The sequence below is a fragment of the Phoxinus phoxinus genome, assembly GCF_949152265.1.
Source record: "Phoxinus phoxinus genome assembly, chromosome: 14".
Lineage (NCBI taxonomy): Eukaryota > Metazoa > Chordata > Actinopteri > Cypriniformes > Leuciscidae > Phoxinus > Phoxinus phoxinus.
Genome location: NC_136889.1, coordinates 34,415,852 through 34,437,586, shown reverse-complemented (window position 1 = coordinate 34,437,586; position 21,735 = coordinate 34,415,852). Strand labels below are relative to the sequence as shown.

General features: G+C 37.5%; 1 protein-coding gene across 1 annotated transcript; it reads right to left on the bottom strand.

Annotated features, from left to right (window-relative positions):
- Nucleotides 1-2,450: 2,450 nt before the first annotated feature.
- On the bottom strand, nucleotides 2,451-18,696 carry LOC307010668 (GTPase IMAP family member 8-like). Its single transcript, XM_079635552.1, has 5 exons — nucleotides 18,515-18,696; nucleotides 18,366-18,404; nucleotides 17,926-18,003; nucleotides 8,561-9,199; nucleotides 2,451-5,026 (listed from the first exon to the last, which is right to left on the bottom strand). Exons 1-5 carry the CDS (start codon nucleotides 18,525-18,527, stop codon nucleotides 4,227-4,229), a joined length of 1,569 nt encoding a protein of 522 aa, XP_079491678.1. The 5' UTR covers nucleotides 18,528-18,696; the 3' UTR covers nucleotides 2,451-4,226.
- Nucleotides 18,697-21,735: the final 3,039 nt, after the last annotated feature.

Sequence of the window (21,735 nt, the reverse complement as noted above, 5' to 3'; positions counted from 1 at the left end):
GGGAGCAAGGTGTCCAAGTAGTAGTTAAGAGAGCGGGAGACTTACCGGTGTACACTGTCCGACCAGTTGGGCAGAGTGGTCCTTTCAGGACGTTACATCGAGACTTATTGTTGCCCTGTGGGTTTTTGCAGTCGGATCGATATGAGCAGCAGTCTAAGCCAAGTGTTTGCAGGCCCAGAACTAGAGCCTGTGTTAATAAGGATGATTCACAAGAGTCAGAGTGTGAGTACGAGTCTGAGGCCGATCAGTTCTTTAGTCCTGTACTTGGGGATGTGTTGGACTTTGAAACTCGGGTTCTGGTGAGCCCTGAGCAATTACCCTGCCCAAAACCTCCGAATGTCCCAATTGACTTACCTGTTGTTGAACCTGCAAGAGAGAGTATACCTACCTGTGAATTCTCAGAGGAGAATTCAGAGGGACCTGTAAGGGAAAGCTTACCTGAGTCTGGAGAAGTAGATACGCCTTCTGTTGAGTTGGAATCTGGTCATAGTGATCCAGGGGTTTCAGTGGGGGAAAATCCAGGATTGGATCTCTGTTCTAAGTCTGTTGGTGAATTTCCTTCTCAGGAGGTTGAAACCGAAGTTGATAGTGAGGTTGAGAACAGAACTATGAATGCTGGAGTTGATCTATGTGTATGTATATCTGTATATATAGGTATGTATATGTGTATGTATATGTGTATAGATGCAGATAACAAAATAATAATAATAACATAAAAATTGTTAATTAAAGGAATGTAAGAATTAAAGGGGTAGGAGTACATAAGTTTTACTTCTTCCTACTCCTTTTCGCACATGAGATAGAAGTATGTTCACACAGAAAGTAATGATACTTTGTTTGCTGCTTTTTATATTTTTTCTTTTCTTTTTTCTTAATGTTTTGGACATTATTGTATCTTATTATATATATATATATATTTTTTTTTTTCTTTTTTTTTTCTCTCATGTTCGAAATAATTTTTTTTTATCAATCAATCAATATTTTGATCAATATCGGTGGATGACATGTTTTAATGCTGAATTGAGTCACTTAGTGTGCTTGAATATCGTTATTTTTGTGCATATTCTGGGTTTCGTGTTAATGAGCTCTTACATTTAATGAGATTAATATACGTTAATTAATTAATTAATGTATATGTTAATGAGGTCTTACATATTACTCTTCCTACGCCGGTTGTGTGTATGTAAATTTTAGGCAACAATAAAATTAAATATAAAACCACTCCGCCTGTTTTCGTTTTAAAGCCCATGTTGCAGGTTAACCACCACTGTCGATTAATGGGTACATAAATCACTCAAGATATGTATATCATTTTTAAAATTTCTCAAAAATGGTCTTAAATACCAATTTTTTACGTTTTTGGTATTAACGTTTTTTTTTACGCAATTCGGTGATGCCTGATGGCTGTCGAAGCCACTGAAACACAAGACACATGGTGAAGTGTCCTGGTGAGTTGCTATCATTTAGCAACGCAGCAATGAGATAACGACACATATTTTTTTTTTACTGTCATTGAATAGCACCGAGTGAAAAATCAACGTTTTCTTTATAGTGGCAGTGATCATGACGTTAGGTCAGATAAGTACCGGTAACCTTTGTCATAGTACTGGTAAACTTTCTCTTTGTCCTCTAGAAATAGAAGGCATCGTGCTAGCTATATGGGCGTTTCTCTTCCTCTGGTGAAAATGTTGTTGCTGACGTAACGTAGCCGCCGCGTGTCTGTGGCGGTGTTCGGCAGGTGCTTGTGCGGGCGGTGCCGTCCCATGGAAACTGTGGTGGAAAGCTTGTGCTGTGTAGGGCAGTGAGTGCGCTTTGGTCGCTGGTCGAGGAGCTCACCCCGAGACCAGATGTGACGTGTGGTTCAAATTGCCGCCCGCACGCCATTTTGAACGGCGGGTTTCTATAGTAATATGGTTCTTAAATATAATTAAAAAGGGTGGATTACGCTCATAGAATATCATGGAGTTGAACTTTGTCGAAGTATATTGTCTTTGTGTGTCTAAAATTGTGTATTTGTAGTTATGTGTGTACTTGAAAAATTTTTTGCCTGCATGGTCAGAAGAAGATCTGAGATGATTCTGTGAAGATCGGATGAACTGTCTAATACGAGTTTAAAAAAGTAGGGTTTGTTTTGGAAAATTTAAAATGGCGGAAACATTTTCATGTTGGAAGGGGAAATCGAATGGAGGGAATCAGAGGAAAAATATTTTGTTAGAATTTCGCTAGACCTCACAGTTTGAGAGTTATTAGCATAAACGTGAGTGCAAATTTGGACAGCTGGTGGCGCTAGAGCGATTGAGTTGTTAGAGACTCCAAAATTGCCGTGATTAATGTTCACTGTCCTCTATCTGTGTGCCAAATTTCACAACTTTGTACTATACGCTTCTATGGGCTGCAATAGACTCAAGAGCGGAAGAAGATGATGAGGAAGATGATGAAGAGGAAGATGATGATGATGATGAAGATTAAGAAGAAGAAGATGATGATGATGATGAAGGCATGATGTAAGCAGACATGGCCACAAATACATCAAAAAGTATTTTGTTACACTTGCTCATCAAATGTTTTAAAAATAAAATACAAAATACGGGTGTGAGAAGAAATGTATTTAATTAAAATGCAAGTAATTTGTTAAAAAAAAACACAAAAATACAGAATATTAGGTTTACAAGGAATCATTTGAAAAACTGACATTGAAAACATACTTCATGAGTGCTTTAAGTTTTTCAGGTGAAGTATATGCTATTTAACAGTAGCATTCAAGTAAGAAATAACACAGAAATTGAACAATAAGATGTAAAACAGAACACTGCTTGACTGTATATGAATATAGGCTGTCCTTATTAAAGCTACTGAAGTTATTCAGTCAAGAGCAGTGAGTGATTCATTCATTCAGTGATTCAAAGAAAGAAAACAGAAAAAGACTAACTAAATTAGCAAGTGATATGGATGGTGTTTTAATGACATTACAGATATATATTCATAAGGAGAAGATCAAGATAATGCAATTCTTTTTAAAGCAATTAGAAATTAAAAAATGCTATCTTTGGAAAGTAATTTTGAATGTTCCTAAAAACCTTCCTCTAAATGCAATTGAGTTGATGTATAAAATCACAAAAAAACAACAACAAATCCCCTGGAAATGATGGCCTTGCATCAGAATTTTATAAAGGTTTATAGATATTGCTGTTATATGAGGAGGCCATCAACATCCTTACCGACATCACTAAGACAAAAGAAACTATTATAAAAAAATTGGCGACCGATCCCATTATTAAATAAGGATTATTAAATAATGGCAGCAGTTTTTGCAAAACGTTTAATAAGAATTTTATAAGAAATTATTTTACTGTCAGATCCAATCCTCCATGTAAATCAAAATGGCCTAAACCTCTTCGTATATCTTGGCACAGTATTTGGACAATACCATATACCGTAAATATGTTATTTCTAATAAAGTGAAATAAATAAATTACAAAATTATTCATAGCTGTTATCATGTAAATGCAGCCAGATATATTCATACTGTTTGTGATAAATGTACTTTTTGTGACACGTCATTTGAATATATTTAACATAAATTTTTTTAATGGCTCTTTTCTATTTATTTTTGGACTGACTTTAAAATTAGACATGACAAAATAATTAAACTCTTAATTTAGAAACTCATGACATTATTCTATGTTTACAAAACCCATATTTTTCTGGGGGGAAAAATACATTATTAATCTTTTAATTATTTTTGGCAAAATTTTATATTCATAAGACAAAAATAACTCAGAAGAAACCCTCATATATTACCTTATATAATATTGATCTCACAATATAATTTTGAAACCCTTTTAAACATGAGATCACAAAACTAAAAGCTTATAAAAACAATAACAATTTTAAAGCTTTTCAAAAAACTGCTCTATAACATTAGCACTTTTTATCCCAGTATTTTTTTTACTTTTTTGACATATATGTTCGTTTTATATTTTAGTTGTTGTTTTATGTTTTTACATACTCTGAACTGCAATACTTTTTATATTGTACTTGTCTGTAATTGAACTGAAAGAAAGAAGGCTGAGAAGGATGACATACACGAGACAGCCGTTCTTAGGTGGAAATGAGGAACACTGCATTAATGAAACTGTACAAATGCTGATCTAATACTCCTCTTATGTGCAATAGATTAATGCACAATCATTGAGAATCACAACAGTATAGCTTACAGAAGTGCATTAATCATGTTTCTTAAGTAGCTTCCAAGCTACGACAGCAGAAGCTAACGCTACACCTCCTCCTGCAATCAGTAGTGCTGGAAGGAAGACCATCTCTGTTACTCCCAGCACGACGCCTCCTGCAATCATGACTCCTGCTCCTGCTCCTGTTCCAGCTTTTGCTGCAATGTCAACTACCACTGCTTTAATTTTTTCATACACTATCGCTTTTTTTATAATTTCTTGAAACATTTCATTTGTGTAGTACCTCCATCCATTTCCCTCTGCCATGTTCTCCATCTTCTCCAGCAGTTCAGTGACCTGCTTCTCCTGGTTGCTGGATGAGATGAATCTGCCACCGCAGCTGTCGACCAGTGACCGTAGGAACCCTCTCTCGTCGATATACTGATCTATTGATTTATCCTTCAGATGATCAGTGTCAGTGAACAGAATGATGGTGTGACGTAAAGCATCTTCTCCAATGTTCTTCTGAATCCATTTCTTTGTGTTTTTCTCTTCATCTGTGAATCTCGTATCCAGTTTGATCACCAGCAGAAACACATGAGGACCAGGATCACACATGATGACAAACTTCTTTCTTGTATCCTTCATCTTCTCTTCGGACGCATCAATCAGTCCTGGAGTGTCGATTATTCTCATGCTCTTCCCGCCCACATGTGCTTCGTGTAGCTCACAGGTTTCAGTCGCAGAATATGGTGAACTTCTCCACTCTGAACTCTCTCGACCCTCAATGATTTTTCTTGTACTGCTCTTTCCTGATCCGGCTTTACCCAGCAGCACAATCCGAGGTTTCCCAGACCCTGCCAATCAAAAATTTAAAGAAAAATTACAATCCAGATATTGATTGTAAGAGCCAATTTCATTTCATTCACTTTTTTTTCAATATCATAAAAGTGCATCTGTCCATCATAAAAGTCCATCTGTCCATCATAAAAGTGCATCTGTCCATCATAAAAGTGCATCTATCCATCATAAAAGTGCATCTGTTCATCATAAAAGTACATCTGTCCATCATAAAAGTGCATCTGTCCATCATAAAAGTGCATCTATCCATCATAAAAGTGCATCTGTCCATCATAAAAGTGCATCTATCCATCATAAAAGTGCATCTATCCATCATAAAAGTGCATCTATCCATCATAAAAATGCATCTGTCCATCATAAAAGTGCATCTGTCCATCATAAAAATGCATCTGTCCATCATCTGTCCACCATAAAAGTACATCTGTCCATCATAAAAGTGCATCTATCCATCATAAAATTACATCTGTCCATCATAAAAGTGCATCTATCCATCATAAAAGTACATCTGTCCATCATAAAAGTACATCTGTCCATCATAAAAGTGCATCTATCCATCATAAAAGTACATCTGTTCATCATAAAAGTACATCTGTCCATCATATAAGTGCATCTGTCCATCATAAAAGTGCATCTATCCATCATAAAAGTACATCTGTCCATCATAAAAGTGCATCTATCCATCATAAAAGTGCATCTATCCATCATAAAAGTGTATCTGTCCATCATAAAAGTGCATCTATCCATCATAAAAGTGCATCTGTCCATCATAAAAGTGCATCTATCCATCATAAGTGCATATGTCCATCATAAAAGTGCATCTGTCCATCATAAAAGTGCATCTATCCATCATAAAAGTGCATCTGTCCATCATAAAAGTGCATCTGTCCATCATAAAAGTGCATCTGTCCATCATAAAAGTGCATCTATCCATCATAAGTGCATATGTCCATCATAAAAGTGCATCTGTCCATCATAAAAGTGCATCTGTCCATCATAAAAGTGCATCTGTCCATCATAAAAGTGCATCTGTCCATCATAAAAGTTCATCTATCCATCATAAAAGTGCATCTGTCCATCATAAAAGTGCATATATCCATCATAAAAGTGCATCTGTCCATCATAAAAATGCATCTGTCCATCATCTGTCCACCAATCCATCATAAAAGTGCATCTGTCCATCATAAAAGTGCATCTGTCCATCATAAAAGTGCATCTATCCATCATAAAAGTGCATCTGTCCATCATAAAAGTGCATCTATCCATCATAAAAGTGCATCTGTCCATCATAAAAGTGCATCTGTCCATCATAAAAATGCATCTGTCCATCATAAAAGTACATCTATCCATCATAAAAGTGCATCTGTCCATCATAAAAGTGCATCTATCCATCATAAAAGTGCGTCTGTCCATCATAAAAGTGCATCTGTCCACCATAAAAGTGCATCTGTCCATCATAAAAGTACATCTGTTCATAAAAGTACATCTGTCCATCATAAAAGTGCATCTGTCCATCATAAAAGTACATCTGTCCATCATAAAAGTGCATCTATCCATCATAGAAGTGCATCTATCCATCATAAAAGTGCATCTGTCCATCATAAAAGTGCATCTGTCCATCATAAAAGTGCATCTATCCATCATAAAAGTGCTTCTATCCATCATAAAAGTGCATCTATCCATCATAAAAGTGCATCTGTCCATCATAAAAGTGCATCTATCCATCATAAAAGTGCATCTGACCATCATAAAAGTGCATCTGTCCATCATAAAAGTGCATCTATCCATCATAAAAGTGCATCTGTCCATCATAAAAGTGCATCTGTCCATCATAAAAGTGCATCTATCCATCATAAAAGTGCATCTATCCATCATAAAAGTACATCTGTCCATCATAAAAGTGCATCTGTCCATCATAAAAATGCATCTGTCCATCTGTCCACCATAAAAGTGCATCTGTCCATCATAAAAGTGCATCTATCCATCATAAAAGTGCATCTGTCCATCATAAAAGTGCATCTGTCCATCATAAAAGTGCATCTATCATCATAAAAGTGCATCTGTCCATCATAAAAGTGCATCAGTCCATCATAAAAGTACATCTGTCCATCATAAAAGTGCATCAGTCCATCATAAAAGTGCATCAGTCCATCATAAAAGTGCATCAGTCCATCATAAAAATGCATCTGTCCATCATAAAAGTGCATCAGTCCATCATAAAAATGCATCTGTCCATCATAAAAGTGCATCTGTCCATCATAAAAGTGCATCTATCCATCATAAAAGTGCATCTATCCATCATAAAAGTGCATCTATCCATCATAAAAGTGCATCTGTCCATCATAAAAGTGCATCAGTCCATCATAAAAATGCATCTGTCCATCATAAAAGTGCATCAGTCCATCATAAAAGTGCATCTGTCCATCATAAAAGTGCATCAGTCCATCATAAAAATGCATCTGTCCATCATAAAAGTGCATCTGTCCATCATAAAAGTGCATCTATCCATCATAAAAGTGCATCTATCCATCATAAAAGTGCATCTATCCATCATAAAAGTGCATCTATCCATCATAAAAGTGCATCTGTCCATCATAAAAGTGCATCTATCCATCATAAAAGGGCATCTGTCCATCATAAAAGTGCATCTGTCCATCATAAAAGTACATCTGTCCATCATAAAAATGCATCTGTCCATCATCTATCCATCATATAAGTGCATCTGTCCATCATAAAAGTACATCTGTCCATCATAAAAATGCATCTGTCCATCATCTATCCATCATAAAAGTACATCTGTCCATCATAAAAGTGTATCCTTGTGTGGCATTTATATATAGACGCATATAAGTTTAGATGCACAGGAGAACAAAAAGCTTGTTTTGACCGTATAGTTTTGTAAGATAGCAGAATCAATCAATCAATCAATTTTTATTTATAAAGCGCTTTACAACAACCAAAGTTGATCAAAGCGCTGGACAGAGACAAAAGTACAGGCAAAAAAATAAATGAGTGAAATACAAAACAATACAATAAAATTAAATACAACACATCTATAAAATCATTATGCTAATCAGTTGTCCATCAGGTGTCAAAAGCCAATCTAAAGAGATGCTGCTTCAGCCCGAGAAGAGTGGTAATAATTAAGTACTCAACAAAAAACTTTTCAAGAGAAGATTTTGTTGCACAAGAGGATTATCATAAAAGAAGACTGAACAAAATGCGATTCTTTGTTGACTTGGAAAATAAATCATGACAAAGGAAACTATGAACTGCTAGTCTTGAATACAAGATCAGAAGATATGCGTCAAATCTTGTGGACTGGCTACATAACAATCACAAAAACAAAAACAAATATGGACTTTAATTCACACGTAGACTAAATTTTACGGAATCAATAGAGTATGAAATAAAAAAGATAGGACTATATTCAAACCATTCAATATATATATATATATACTGATCATAAATATATGGGAAAATATTTTCATAAGAGTTATGTCTCAAAAACACAGAAAGTCAAAGACACTTACAGAAGTGTGCTCTGTTCAGTATCTTGCTCTGAGCTTCCTGGTACATCTCGTTAGTATAGTGCTCTCCTCCGTTCGCTTCCACCATCTTCTCAATCTTCTCCAGCAGTTCAGTGACCTGAGAGCGGTTCTCCATGTTCTTATTGTTGAATGAGTGAAATCTGCCTCCACATTTATCAACAAGAGCCTGGACGTCATCACTTTCTCTGATGTACTCATCTAATGGTTTCCCGTATAGTGCATCAGCGTGAGTAAACAGAATGATGGTGTAATGTGCAGCTTCTTCTCCAAAGTTCTTCTGGATCCATTCGACAGTGTTTTTCTCCTCTTCTGTAAATTTCACACCCAGTCTGATGACCAGCAGAAACACATGAGGACCAGGAGCAGACATGTAGACACACTTCACTATTTCCTCCTTCAGTTTCTCCTCTCTCATTGTCGTATCAAACTGTCCTGGAGTGTCGATGACTGAGATGGTCCTCTCATAAATCGGTACTTCTGCTCTCTCACATGTGTTAGTAACTGACACTGGTGAAGCATCCTCCTTAAAACCCTCTCGACCTAAGATGGTGTTTCCTGTCGCACTCTTTCCTGAACCAGTTTTACCCAGAAGAACAATCCTGAGTTCAGATGAAGCTGATCCTGTGAATCAGATTATAATATTTGGGGTTAAACATAGCATTTCAAAATAATTACAAATATCAATTAAAACTGAGATCTGAAGTTTTAAATAAAAAGCTGGGCGTAGTAGAGCAGGAAAGTCTCGGTTACATATGGTAACCCTCGTTCCCTGAAGGAGGGACTGCCGAAAAGGATTCTCGCTAGAGAGCCAATCTACTTCGAGTGAAACTAAGGCCCCATCCACACTACTGCGTTTTCGTTTAGAAACGGAGACCTTTTGCTACGTTTGCACCTCCCGTCCAGACTACAACGGCAAAAACGAAGACCTAAAACGGAGAAGTTTAGAAACGCTGCCGACCCCGTTTCGCGTTTTGAATCTCCGGAGGGCGTTTTAGTGAAGACGGTCACAGCGGAGGACTTTAGAAACGATGACGCAGACGCTCGGCTCTATGATTGGGTGTCATCAGTCATGGCGTATCCTTCCCTGATTCGTCAGACACCCATCACATGACCCGTCCCCGGGAAGAAAACACACAAAAACAGCCTGGACTACGTAACGCTAGCGACTGCAACATGGATAACGAATTACAAGCGTTACTGACGTTGATGTGTTTGCTAGCAGCTGTTGTGCAAGTAAATTCTGCATTTTACAATCTTATAACTGCCTACATGCTCCTGTGTACACCGGCACGCACACGCCCAGTGTTGGTGAATGGTCACGTGATCCACGTTTTTAGTCGTTTTAATGTGGACGGAGATCAATTCTAATACACAGCTAAACCGCTGGTGTGGACGGAGATCGTATTCGTTTTAATTCTCCATTTCTAAACTAAAACGCAGTAGTGTGGATGAGGCCTAAAACAAGCCAAAGCACATTGGCGTGCAATCATTTGCATCAGCTGTCGTGACCGACGAATAGGAATCCCTACCAAAGCGCCACAGCTGCAGCACCCCATCCAGCGCCCTGTGTAAACCTCTACACCTTCTTGCCTGGGAGGACGATAGGAGGAGGCTTACACAGAGTGAACCTGTCACTGTTGTTCCGTGATAACCCATACAGTGATATTATTGTATAACACTGGGAAGCGTGCCCTTTCTGTTAGGAAGGAGAACGCTGCAGAAGCCACATTCTTCAAGGAGTTATGTGGGGAGTACATATGGACTAGACCGAAGGTTGTACTACATATGAAATATTGGGTGACAGCCCAAGGGAAAGATGCGGGCTTCCGTTAGGAGGAGCCGTGGAGAAAATATACACATATGGGACCCAGCCTAGACCCGGCTCTCAAGGATTCAGCGGATAAAGGCCTGGTGCCAGACGCTCCGCCATGTTCGGGCCGAGGGTGTTTGTCTTTAAATTTGGATCTGTGTCAAGGCCAGGGCAAGGAGATTTGAATTCAGTCTACGCTCGTGAAGTGGATTGTGATCACAATGGTTCAAAGCTATCGTATTCGCCAGGAGCAGCCGTGAGCAGGAGCGCTGAACACATAAGTTATAGTCCGGTTGTCAGTCAGTCCGTTTGGAAATAACGCACTCTTTTTCAGTGAGCCTGGCTCTTCACAACGGACATCATGCCAACCAATCACCGGCTGAGGTAAGAGTCTCATACTATATGTGAACGATATTTTATATTACATTTGTGCTAAGTTCACAACTTGTGTTCAGACATAACTGGCGTCGAGAACTGGAGGGCAAAACACCAGGGAAAATGCAGAATGCGTCTTTTAATTTTCCATCTGTTTTAAGAAAGATCAGTTGAACGCACATCTCTAAAGACCTAAAACAAGCTTTAGTAGACTTTTTATTCATATCAAAGTCCATCCAATTGTGTATAAAATGTTCGTTATGATAGTCAGTAAATCAATCTCTTAAACGGCGGGACATTTTGAAACACTGTCTGGAAGCTGAAAACTCTTCTCTTAAAAAAACATCCTTGGTTTTATTATAGTAAAATTGTAGTAACCACGGTTTTGGCGGATTTATTACCATTGTAATAACCACAGTTTTACTAAAAATAGGCCTACCATGTTTTTTTTTTTGTTTTTTTGTAGTTTTTTTGTAGTTAAACCATGGCTTATTTTCGTAATGGTTAACGTGGCTAACTCTATCAAGACCGTTAAGAAATCAAATTCATTAAACTACTGTACTTGTTGATAATGATACAGGAAAGCCTAGAACATGAAAACTAGAATATGAATACAACATGATGAATTGCATATTCTGGCCACATCTGCTTGCCAACACGTAGCTTTAGAATGCATATTGGTGCATATGTTAGGCTTATAAAATAAAAATTGATAGAATGTTTGAGTTCTGATGAAGAAATGAACTTATCTACATTGTGGATGGCCTAGGGGTCATCATAGGCAGCCTTTTTCATAGGATACTTTATCATTGGTTATGAAAATTGAACGGACTTACACCCCTAGGTGTAGCTGATGCAGCTAGGTCACAGTAAATCATATTAATTTACTTTCTATAAATGTAGCTAAAATCACATGGCAGCTCAAAACATTACTGTTAGCCTTTCCTGCTCAGCTTCCAGATCATAGTCAGTTGAGGTTTTGCATTGTCTCAGTGGAACATATTCTAACATATGAACATAGTTTTAAAATAACTTTTTGTGTGTGATTTCAGGTAATGTGGAAAGCAGATGATCATGGCAAACAAGGTATGGGAAGAAATAGAAAAAATCGAAATGGCCGAGTCTTCTGATTGATTGCACTAAAAGTGTGCACAAGGTTTGGTTTTACAGTAAGACCATGATTGTGTTAGATTCCACCCATCTATTATTATTTTTTATTTATTTTTGTAGGCACTGTCATTTAGAAACATGGCTTTTCCTATCACTATCTTAATGACACACATCTCTACCTTTCGTTCCAGCCAGATGATCTGACGGTTGCTGCTCGCATCTCAGCCTACCTGATGGAAATTCTTGCTGGATGAATGACCTTCAACTCAACCTTGCCAAGACAGAACTGCTTATGGTTTCAGCCAAACATACTTGCTGTTGATTTGCTGATTTGGTTTATACATCATTAGGAGCATCAGGCCCTTCCTATCGGAGCTGCACAACTCCTGGTCCAAGTGCTTGTTCTATCCAGACTGGACTATTGTAATGCTCTCTTGGCAGCTCTTCCAGCATCAGTCAAACCTCTGCATCTGATCCAGATGCTGCAGCAAGAGTGGTCTTTAAAGGTAGCCCTATACCTAAACTCACTACTTTAGATCTATGTGTCCTCCAGAAGCCTGTGTTCTGCAAGTGAACGGCGCCTTCATTCCAAAGAGACACACAATCACTTTGACTGACCTTTACCTGGACTGTTTCCTGCAGATGGAATGACCGGCACAACTCAACACATTTTCAAGAAACTGCTAAAGATCCATCTTTTAACACTTAGGGACTGTTCGTTATTTATTTATGGAGCCACCGGAGGAGTTTTGAGATCTATAGTCAAAAAAGACTTGACCCTCCCTTCGCCAGCAATACATTTTTCTATGACCCTCCAAAATGATTGTAAAAAAAGGCATGACCCTCCCCGATCATTTATTGATTACTTCTGTACTGGTTTGCGCTTGGCAAAGATGTTCAGATATCTCTATGCCTAGACCTACACCAAACGTTCATTAAAAGACTCCTGCACACCCGCCTTTTTCAAACTGGTGCAGCGCTGACTCGCGGTAGAAACTGCATGATTTGATTTGTTAAACATGAGGATTATCAGACTGGCATCGCCGCTCACTCTAACATTAACCTTGATAATTGTTCGCTGTTCTTAGGCGCATAACCAAGTGTGTGTGCGGAGTGTGTAGCGCGCACTGCATGATATGTAGGCGCCGATGCGATTTGCATTTTCCTATCAACAGTGGAAACAACTTAAAATACTCTATTTCTGGCCATACAGAAAAGAATAATGCATCAGTCGCAATACTTGTATTTGTGTAAACTCACAATAACAAAAAAACGTTTTGCTTTCGTAAAATAAAATAAAACAACCAGGGCGCGCTTATGGTCTCCGTGAACTGTAGCGCGTCAAAAAAAAAAAAAAAAAAAGCAGAAACATATCGTAGCTATATAGCATACTAGCCTCAAATATATGAAAAAAATATCTATATAAAGCTTGATATGTCCACTTTTAAACTAAAAAAATCAAATCGAAAGCAAATATCATTTGATTATGTAATCCGTAGCTATAAGATGCATTTCTCTTAAAGGCGCACTTTACAGCAGAGATGTATGGAGACATGTTTGCAGCGGACACTGATTTAGAAAAAAAGAGTTTATTAATAAACAATTAAAATGCATCGTTATTTTTAAATACATATTTATTATCATTAGCCTGCTTTTGCGTCAAGATTATACATGCACTTGAGCGCAGAATGGGCTATATCCTATGCAGTATTTAAGCAGAAATTAACGTGCGACTAGTCAAATATTTAGTATATGGCAACAATACATTTACTATATTTGACATTATTTAATTAGTAAGTATCCAGCTCTTTACATTACATTTTTTGAGTTAACAATTAGGCTAGTTAATGAACTAATAAAATATAGAACAAGTTAAGATGCTAACTATAATTCATTTTAGCATGACTTGTTCCACCACGCAAATGACTGTTTTTAAGGTGACAATCTGTTTTCACATCTTCACATTTGAAGATTTACTGTATCTTGAAGATTGTTGTATTGTGTTGTATCTTCTGTTATAAAGATTGACTTAAAAATTAATTTTAAAAAAATAAAAAAAATAAGCACATAAGGTTGTTAAAATGTTCTGTTAGATGTTCTGTGTTTACTACTTTTTGAATTGTGTATAATAATATATCTAATGAAGATATATTAACAAAAAAATCTTATATATTATATATAAAACATAGCCTAGGCTATATAAAATAAAAAAAGGTCCTCATTGGTTAATTTTGCCTGGGGCCCCCACTCAGTGTTGGTTCGCCTCTGTCTTGCGATGAATGGGGCTGTTTACACCTGGCCACTTCATGCGTGTTCTGTGATGGGATAGCTATCCGATCGTGAAAAGGCCAGGTATAAATGCCCTCCGAAACACATTCGAGGCGGATTTGAATCCGATCGCTCAAACCACTTCAGGAGGTCTGGGCCTCATTCCCGACAAAACTGAACAAGTGTAAATGCATCTGGTTGTGGAAACCACATATGTAAATTGTACTCCTCCCAAAAAATGCAATAAAATAAAAAATAAACCTGAGAGCGTGTTATAGACTATATGTCATGTTATAGAGCTGGTAAGTCCCGCCCCCTCCGTAAAAGCCCGCTGGACCTCAAAGTTGAAAAACCGTCAATGCAAGTGAATGGGAGAAAATAATTATTTTCTGGTCCCGTTTGAATTGTGCCATGAATGTGAACATATGTTGTCTGTGAATTTTTTATATAATCTTTCATGTTACAAGTTTGACAGTATATGGTATGATTCGTCGGCTAGCAGTTGTGGAAAAGACATAACGAGAAAGACTACATGTCGCCTATGTGACGTCACCCCATAAAGTTGACTTACCCGTGGTTTTCGCCAACCTCAACGATTTCGTCCTCTCCCTGAAAGAAGGCGGTGAAGTGCACCAAAGACACAGCCATGTCTAGCGGGATCCGTGAGCTAGAGCCGTGAGCTAGTGGTGTTGACGTTTCAAACGCGCCGAAAGCAGCGAAGAGTTGTAGTCCACAAAGTGCTCTCACACAAAGTCTACCCGTATCAAACTTCTACCCGCTAAATTGTAGCATTTTTCACACGAAAGATTATATAAAAAATTCACAGTCAACATATGTTCAAATTCATGGCACAATTCAAACGGGACCAGAAAATAATTATTTTCTCCCATTCACTTGCATTGACGGTTTTTCAACTTTGAGGTCCAGCGGGGTTAGCGGAGGGGGCGGGACTTACCAGCTCTATAGCCAGACATGACGACGCTACTGCAACACGCATCACTGCAGATGAGCCAACGTGCAAACTATTTGAAGAATTGAAGATAGCCTAGTATTTAAAATCCGTTTTGCAAAAACGCATTTATGCGACCACACCAGGTGTAAATGGAATCGTTTTGATAAATCAGATAGCTATCCGATCTGAGAAAACGCATGAAGTGGCCAGGTGTAAACAGCCCCAATGTAGCACGCGTCATTTGTGTTTGTTTTCAGACATGATAGCCTAACAGTCGTTTTATACTTGTGCTTATGCGATATCACAATTTTTGAACGTGGATGATGTAATATCACGATCTGCTTTTGAAGAAATATGGTAGCCTATCGTGCTACAGCGCACATCTATCAGCTGCAGTTCTGGCGCCTCAGTCCCAAACTCGACGTAGGACACACTCACAGGACACTGCTTGTGATTCGCAATCACAAAAGTTTATTATTTGCTCGTGGTAAACATTTCATTGGCGTTCTGTTCTGACATGATGCACTTTTTCTGAGCGCGCGCGCACTGTCAAACAGCGCCAAACTGGACTTGATCTTTCGCGTCTGATTTTTGTTGGGTCAGACCCATCTGCTAGCTATGGGGGGACCGAGACTGAGAGAGCTACATGGAAAAATATGCACAAAACAAGCCACTTTGAAAGTTTGTTGTTTTCATGAATACAAAAGTTGGGTGACCCTCCCCCTAGACTAAAAAAAGTTGGATGACCCTCCCCTCAACAAAGAATAAAAAGGCATGACCCTCCCCTATTTTCCTCCGGTGGCCCATTCCATAAATACCGAACGGTCCCTTAAACACTTGACCCAATAATACTAAATCTTTGTTAAAAAAAAAAAAAAAAGTGCTTGACTAACTGGGACTTGTCACTGCACTTGTTGCTTCTATTGTTATCTTAATTGGTAAGTCACTTTGGATAAAATGTAATTGTAAATGTTTAAAATAATAAGTTATATCAGAGTATAAAGGTATTGTAACGTGGAGTGAGAGGCATTCGAATCCATTTGCAGTACTTTATTAGATGAACACAAACACACAGAAGATTAAACTCAGGCAGGCAATGAAACACAGCAGTGATCCAGAACTCGTGGTCAGAAACAGGCATTGGACGAGGCAGGCAGCAAACGTTCTTGAACAGAGTGCGAGGAAACAGGCAGGGATAGAGGAACCAGGGAACAAACGCTGAGAAATGTATGCATGGGCAAAACAAGACTTTGCAGAGAACAAAGGGGAGAAGGGTCCAGATAAAAGGGAGCTGAGTGTGCACAGGTGACAGAGAGGACAGTGATGATGATGACCAGGCAGGGAAGGATGGTGATGAGTGTGATGAGATGGTGAAGGGAGTGATGGGAAGTGCAGTCCTTAATACTCGGGGGAAAGTGATCTGGAGAGACCAGGAGGAGGCGACGCAGAGCGCTCCGTGACAGGTATACAGCAATTGCCATTTAATGTGGATATTTTTACATGTTCTAAATTATAAACTAAGCTTCTATTTCCTATCATTCACATATCTTGATGTTGAGTGTTTGTTCAATTAATAATACTGTAAATGTGCAGGTATTCTGTACTTAAACATTTAGTTAATTTAACAGAAATTGACTGTAAATGAGCTACTTAATTAAAGATTGGTCAAAGTTGAGAAATTGGATCGTAAATATAAAAAATTTGTATTTTAATTGATGTACTTATTGTATTTTTATACAGAATTTCATTGTTATTTTACACAGAAAAACTATATATTAAAAGAAACTTACTGTATAAAAGTAAGTTTATATTTACTTTATAAAACCCAACATTTACAGTTTAACCTGAAAGGTAAATGTTTGTTTAATGTAATTTGGCATAGTTTAATGAGCCATTATCAACAGTAATATACTGTAATTTAATCAATTTTGACTGTAAAGTAAATTCTGTATTTTTACTGTTTTTGCATAGCCTGGGTTTCCCCATACTGCCTTTGCACAGCGCGATTTTATTCACGCTGAAAGGCAGTCTGGATACCATGGACCAGATTTTCGCCTCATCTAGGGAACCAATCACAGAACGGGGAGGGAGCAGCAAGACGATGACAACATCTATGTGACACAACTAAGCAGTTTGTTTATATCCATATATACCTTCGACCCTCATGTTTATCTTGCACAAATGGCAATAGTCGCTGAACGTCATTGTTTACACAAAAATATCTTACCCATCGTCTTCTTCCTTGTCTAATTTCTGTCGCTCTACATACGTCATCTGGTGTAATGGAAACGATTGGTTATGAGCGTACAGGCGCATTTGATAGACATTCTTAGCACCCAATAAACGGCGCCGGGCATTCGTAAACCGCGCCTCAAATACGAGAAAATGCACATGTGGTTCCCAGACCCAAGTCTCAACGAAAATTGGGTCTGGCGTTAGCCAGGCTAGTTTTTGCATGTAATTTTGTGAAATGGTTATTTGCTGTAATTTACCGGAATCCGTCTGGAAACTGCTGCCAGACTTTTACCGATTAATTTTTTTTTTTTACAGAAGTGCTTTTCACCTTACGTGTTTTAAAATGTCCATCTAAATGTCCCTTTATAATGCATTTAAACTATAACATAACCATAAACAAAGTCACTTATTTTCACTTTGTTAAAAATATATAATTTTAATCTTTTAAGCATTTCACTTCTAATCTAACTTATGAACTTATACTTTCAACTTTGCATTGTGTACTGTGAATATGGATGCCTCTTATGACATGATGTTCCTCATTTGTAAGGTCCTTTGGATAAGTCTCTGCTACATCAATAAATGTGAAATATATACCTGTAGTTCTGTCTTCTGACCATTGCTGTATCCTCCCATGATGCAGTGGCCTCCGTCTCACAGCAGAGGATTTTCTTCCTAAAATGACATTGCATATCAGTTGTGACAGATGCAAGCTACATTTGATCAAATAGTAAATGTCTAATGCTTAGCACTTTCAGAAATAAATGTCAGTATAAGTCTCATTGCACTTGCACACATATATGCAGTGTTGAAAAAAAATACTTTGAAATTGCTTTTCCAAGCTAGCCTACTCATAATTAAAAGTAGTTAAGCATCAACCAAGCCTTATAAAACTTCAGTTAGCCATACTACAAACTAACAAAAAGTATCTATAACTAAAAAAACTGCCTCATTTATATAAAACATAATATGTGATTCAATGAAATTATCTGAAAATGTGTGATGTGAAGAATTTAAGTGAAACGACTGAATCTTACCTGATGAATCATTACCATCTTCTTTTAAAATTAGAGGCACTGTGAAGATAGATAGAAGATAGATTTTTTTCATTGATATTTTAAACAATTATTTGTGTGTCTGATTATATCTAGGTTTTATTCAGTACTGTACTTGTAAATGTACATACCTCGGTCACTCATTTTCTTTCTGTTTGGTTTTGGCTTCACAGATCACAGCACACAAGATCTGTTTAAACACGGAGACAAACCAGCAGTTCGGCTATCAGGTCTTCTTCACGGTCAGTCTCTGAAGCTGTTTTTACACCGTTGGTAAAACAAGTGTAGCTGTGAAATTAACTTCTTCTTCTGTGGTTTCCTTAACCTCTGTCGTAAGCTGCAGTCGCTCATTAACGTTTCTCCATCATCAGAAAAGTCACGTACACATTTACTTTCCAAACCAAACACCAGTAGCACTTCTTATAACATGTTTCTTATAACATTCCCTGGCATATGCAAGCACTAAACATTTGTTGTCCTGTTTAAACAGGCAAAAAAAATGTCTTTAATCTGGCAGGCAGAATAAGATCCTGTACAAATCCACTGACAAATCCCACTTTAATAAGCTTTTAAAGCACACGAAGCACCACTCGCTGATATTCGAAGCAGAAATATATGAATTAAATAATTAGAGCTGCAGCGAAGCTTCGATCGCCTCCAATACGACACTTGAGAGATCGCAAGCCATACTGTATACTGACACAGAGTTTGGTGTATTATATATTATTTCTATATTTACAGTAAGAGAATTTTGGAAGTACCTGTGTTTCAATGTCCCATTGATTGAAAATAGTTTATATAATATGGATAAAAGTAAAATGTTTTACTGTATGGGCAACAAGGATGGGACGTAAAAACAATGATAAACATGACCATGATAACATGTCCATAACATTTCCCACTCGCCTTTTATAGTTTTAAAAAAAATACTTACAATTTCTCAAACGATGGCTCCTTTTCTCTAAACAACCATAAAACTCACACACAATATGCAAAATGTCACACATCTCTTGCAAATTAAACACTACATTCAAAACTATTTTAACTTTTCTAAAGAGTATTGTGTAGTAACTGTTTAGTACACACAATCCATTAAATGATTATCCAAACTACACACAGATGTGATGGATGTAAAACACTCTCTCGTGTCTTTTGCTTGTTCAGTGTGTTTGTCACACACATGTTGAAGACCTTTCTCACACACAAAACGAGTCCATATTTCATTTCTGGAACTGGCACTGTTCCTGCATTCAGATATCCAATACAGACATTAGAGAATACATGAAAACAACATGTCAGTGATCACATGGTAACTTCTATACCAAAGTAAAATCTCCAGAGAAGTCATTCAACTCATGTGATATTTAGATGGAAACATTGATTAATACATTGATTATAATCACTCATTACATATACATTGAAGCAGAAGTGCATCCCAGAATCCCCCCTTCAGTCTACACTTTGTTATAATGAGAGGATTTGGAGTGCGCAGAAGTCACTGAAACCGAAACTCCTGCTTCTCGAGCGGGGAGTAGATTCTGGCTAACTCTGATTGGCCATTGCGTTCAAGAAATCAACAGATATGTCTGTGATTGCAACATGACATCATGACTTTGCGTAAACATACACGCCACTGCCAAATTGCATTTTGAGCTATCCGCGTGTATGTCTACACCCTAGTATGGGTAGGTTTAGGATTAGTTGTGGGGGAGGGGTTAGGATTAGAAGTGCGGTTAGGGTTAGGGAATCAGGTACTGACTTCAACGAGGGGGGTAATGATTTGGCAGGGAGTCAAAATTCGGCACAACATCTGTCAAATGTTCTGAGCGAAACGAACCATTATCCCCGGATCTGATTCTGCGTGCATGTCTACCCCGAAACTTACCATTATCCCCGCATGTGATTGAAAAACACGCCAAAAATCGATTATGCGTCTTGATAGCACGTCGAATGGAATACGAATTGGCGTGTCATACATACGCCATTTCATGAGATCAGTCTGTTGATTGGCTACATTACTCAATGCTGCAAAAACACATTGTAAATAGAAACCTTTGACCAGATATGAAAAGCACCGCCCTGCACGTTTACAGGATTGGTTATATGTGTGTGACGGTTTCTAACCGCGTTTCTGAGACTGTCTTTGGTACACAGTTACAGGGACAAAATGCTCAGCAATATTATTGACTCATGAACTTGCACATGGTTTGTCTTTAAGCATATTAAAAACACCAGATAGACATGTAAACAATGTTAAAAACTTGATTTGCATCACATTTACAGAATTTTACCATTAACACTTGGCAACCTGTACAACTATATAATATATCCATATATAATTTGAAATGATGCAGTTGGATATTTTAGCAAGTTTTAGAGTAAGGCCTTTAATTGAATGTAGGTATTGTAGAATTAGGCAGAATTCAGAATATCTCAGTCTTTTAACAGGAAGACATTGTGTGAGATCCTCCTAGGGTTGGGTATCGTTTGAATTTGAACGATTCCGATTCCTTGTTTCGATTCCGGTTCCTAACAATTCTCGATTCCGATTCTTTTAAGAGGCAGGGTCAAAAAAGTTTAGGATATTTTAAATGAGCTATACCAACGGTCTTTCTGAAGGAAATAGTCTGACCTTCTCCATCAATTTTAATTCTATGAACTTTTTATGAACTTTACTATGAATTTCTCACAGGGCTGTTTTCAACTACAATATAAATATCAAATCTATGAACTTGAATATAAATATTATAATATGAATATATTTTCACAGGGGTACATTTTCCTCAAGAGAGCTTTATTTTTGAAAACCTCATTAAAACACATTTACTAGGGGTGTAACGGTTCACAAAATTCACAGATATGATACACTTGTGTCACGGTTCGGTACAGCAAAAAGAAAGAAATGCTAGAGAAATTTCCTTGATTTAGTTTTTTTAATTCTATTTTTATTAAAATTAAAATCATAAAGTATGATATTTTTTTTTACTTTGAGCAATGATGGAGCTTTACTTGACTTTTCTTAGGAGCATATAAAACAAAACAGCTCCTTGGACAAAATGAAATGTAATATTGTAGTAGTTATAAACAAAGGTTTATTTTAGTTCAGATTAACATTTGAGGGCAGCAATTGTATTCATAATGTCAAAATAAAACCGACGTAATGTTACTTGAAAGCATTATAGCTTTTACTATTCCTGCCAAACTTCCATGGTTACAGTTTTTAGTGTTACTACAGTAAATCCATGGTGAATGTTGCTGATCTGTGGACACTGAATAGTTAATTCATGGCACAATGTGTCTTCCTGGTTTCCACGTCAGCGCTGTTTGATCCGTTAATAGCTAGTCTCGTTTC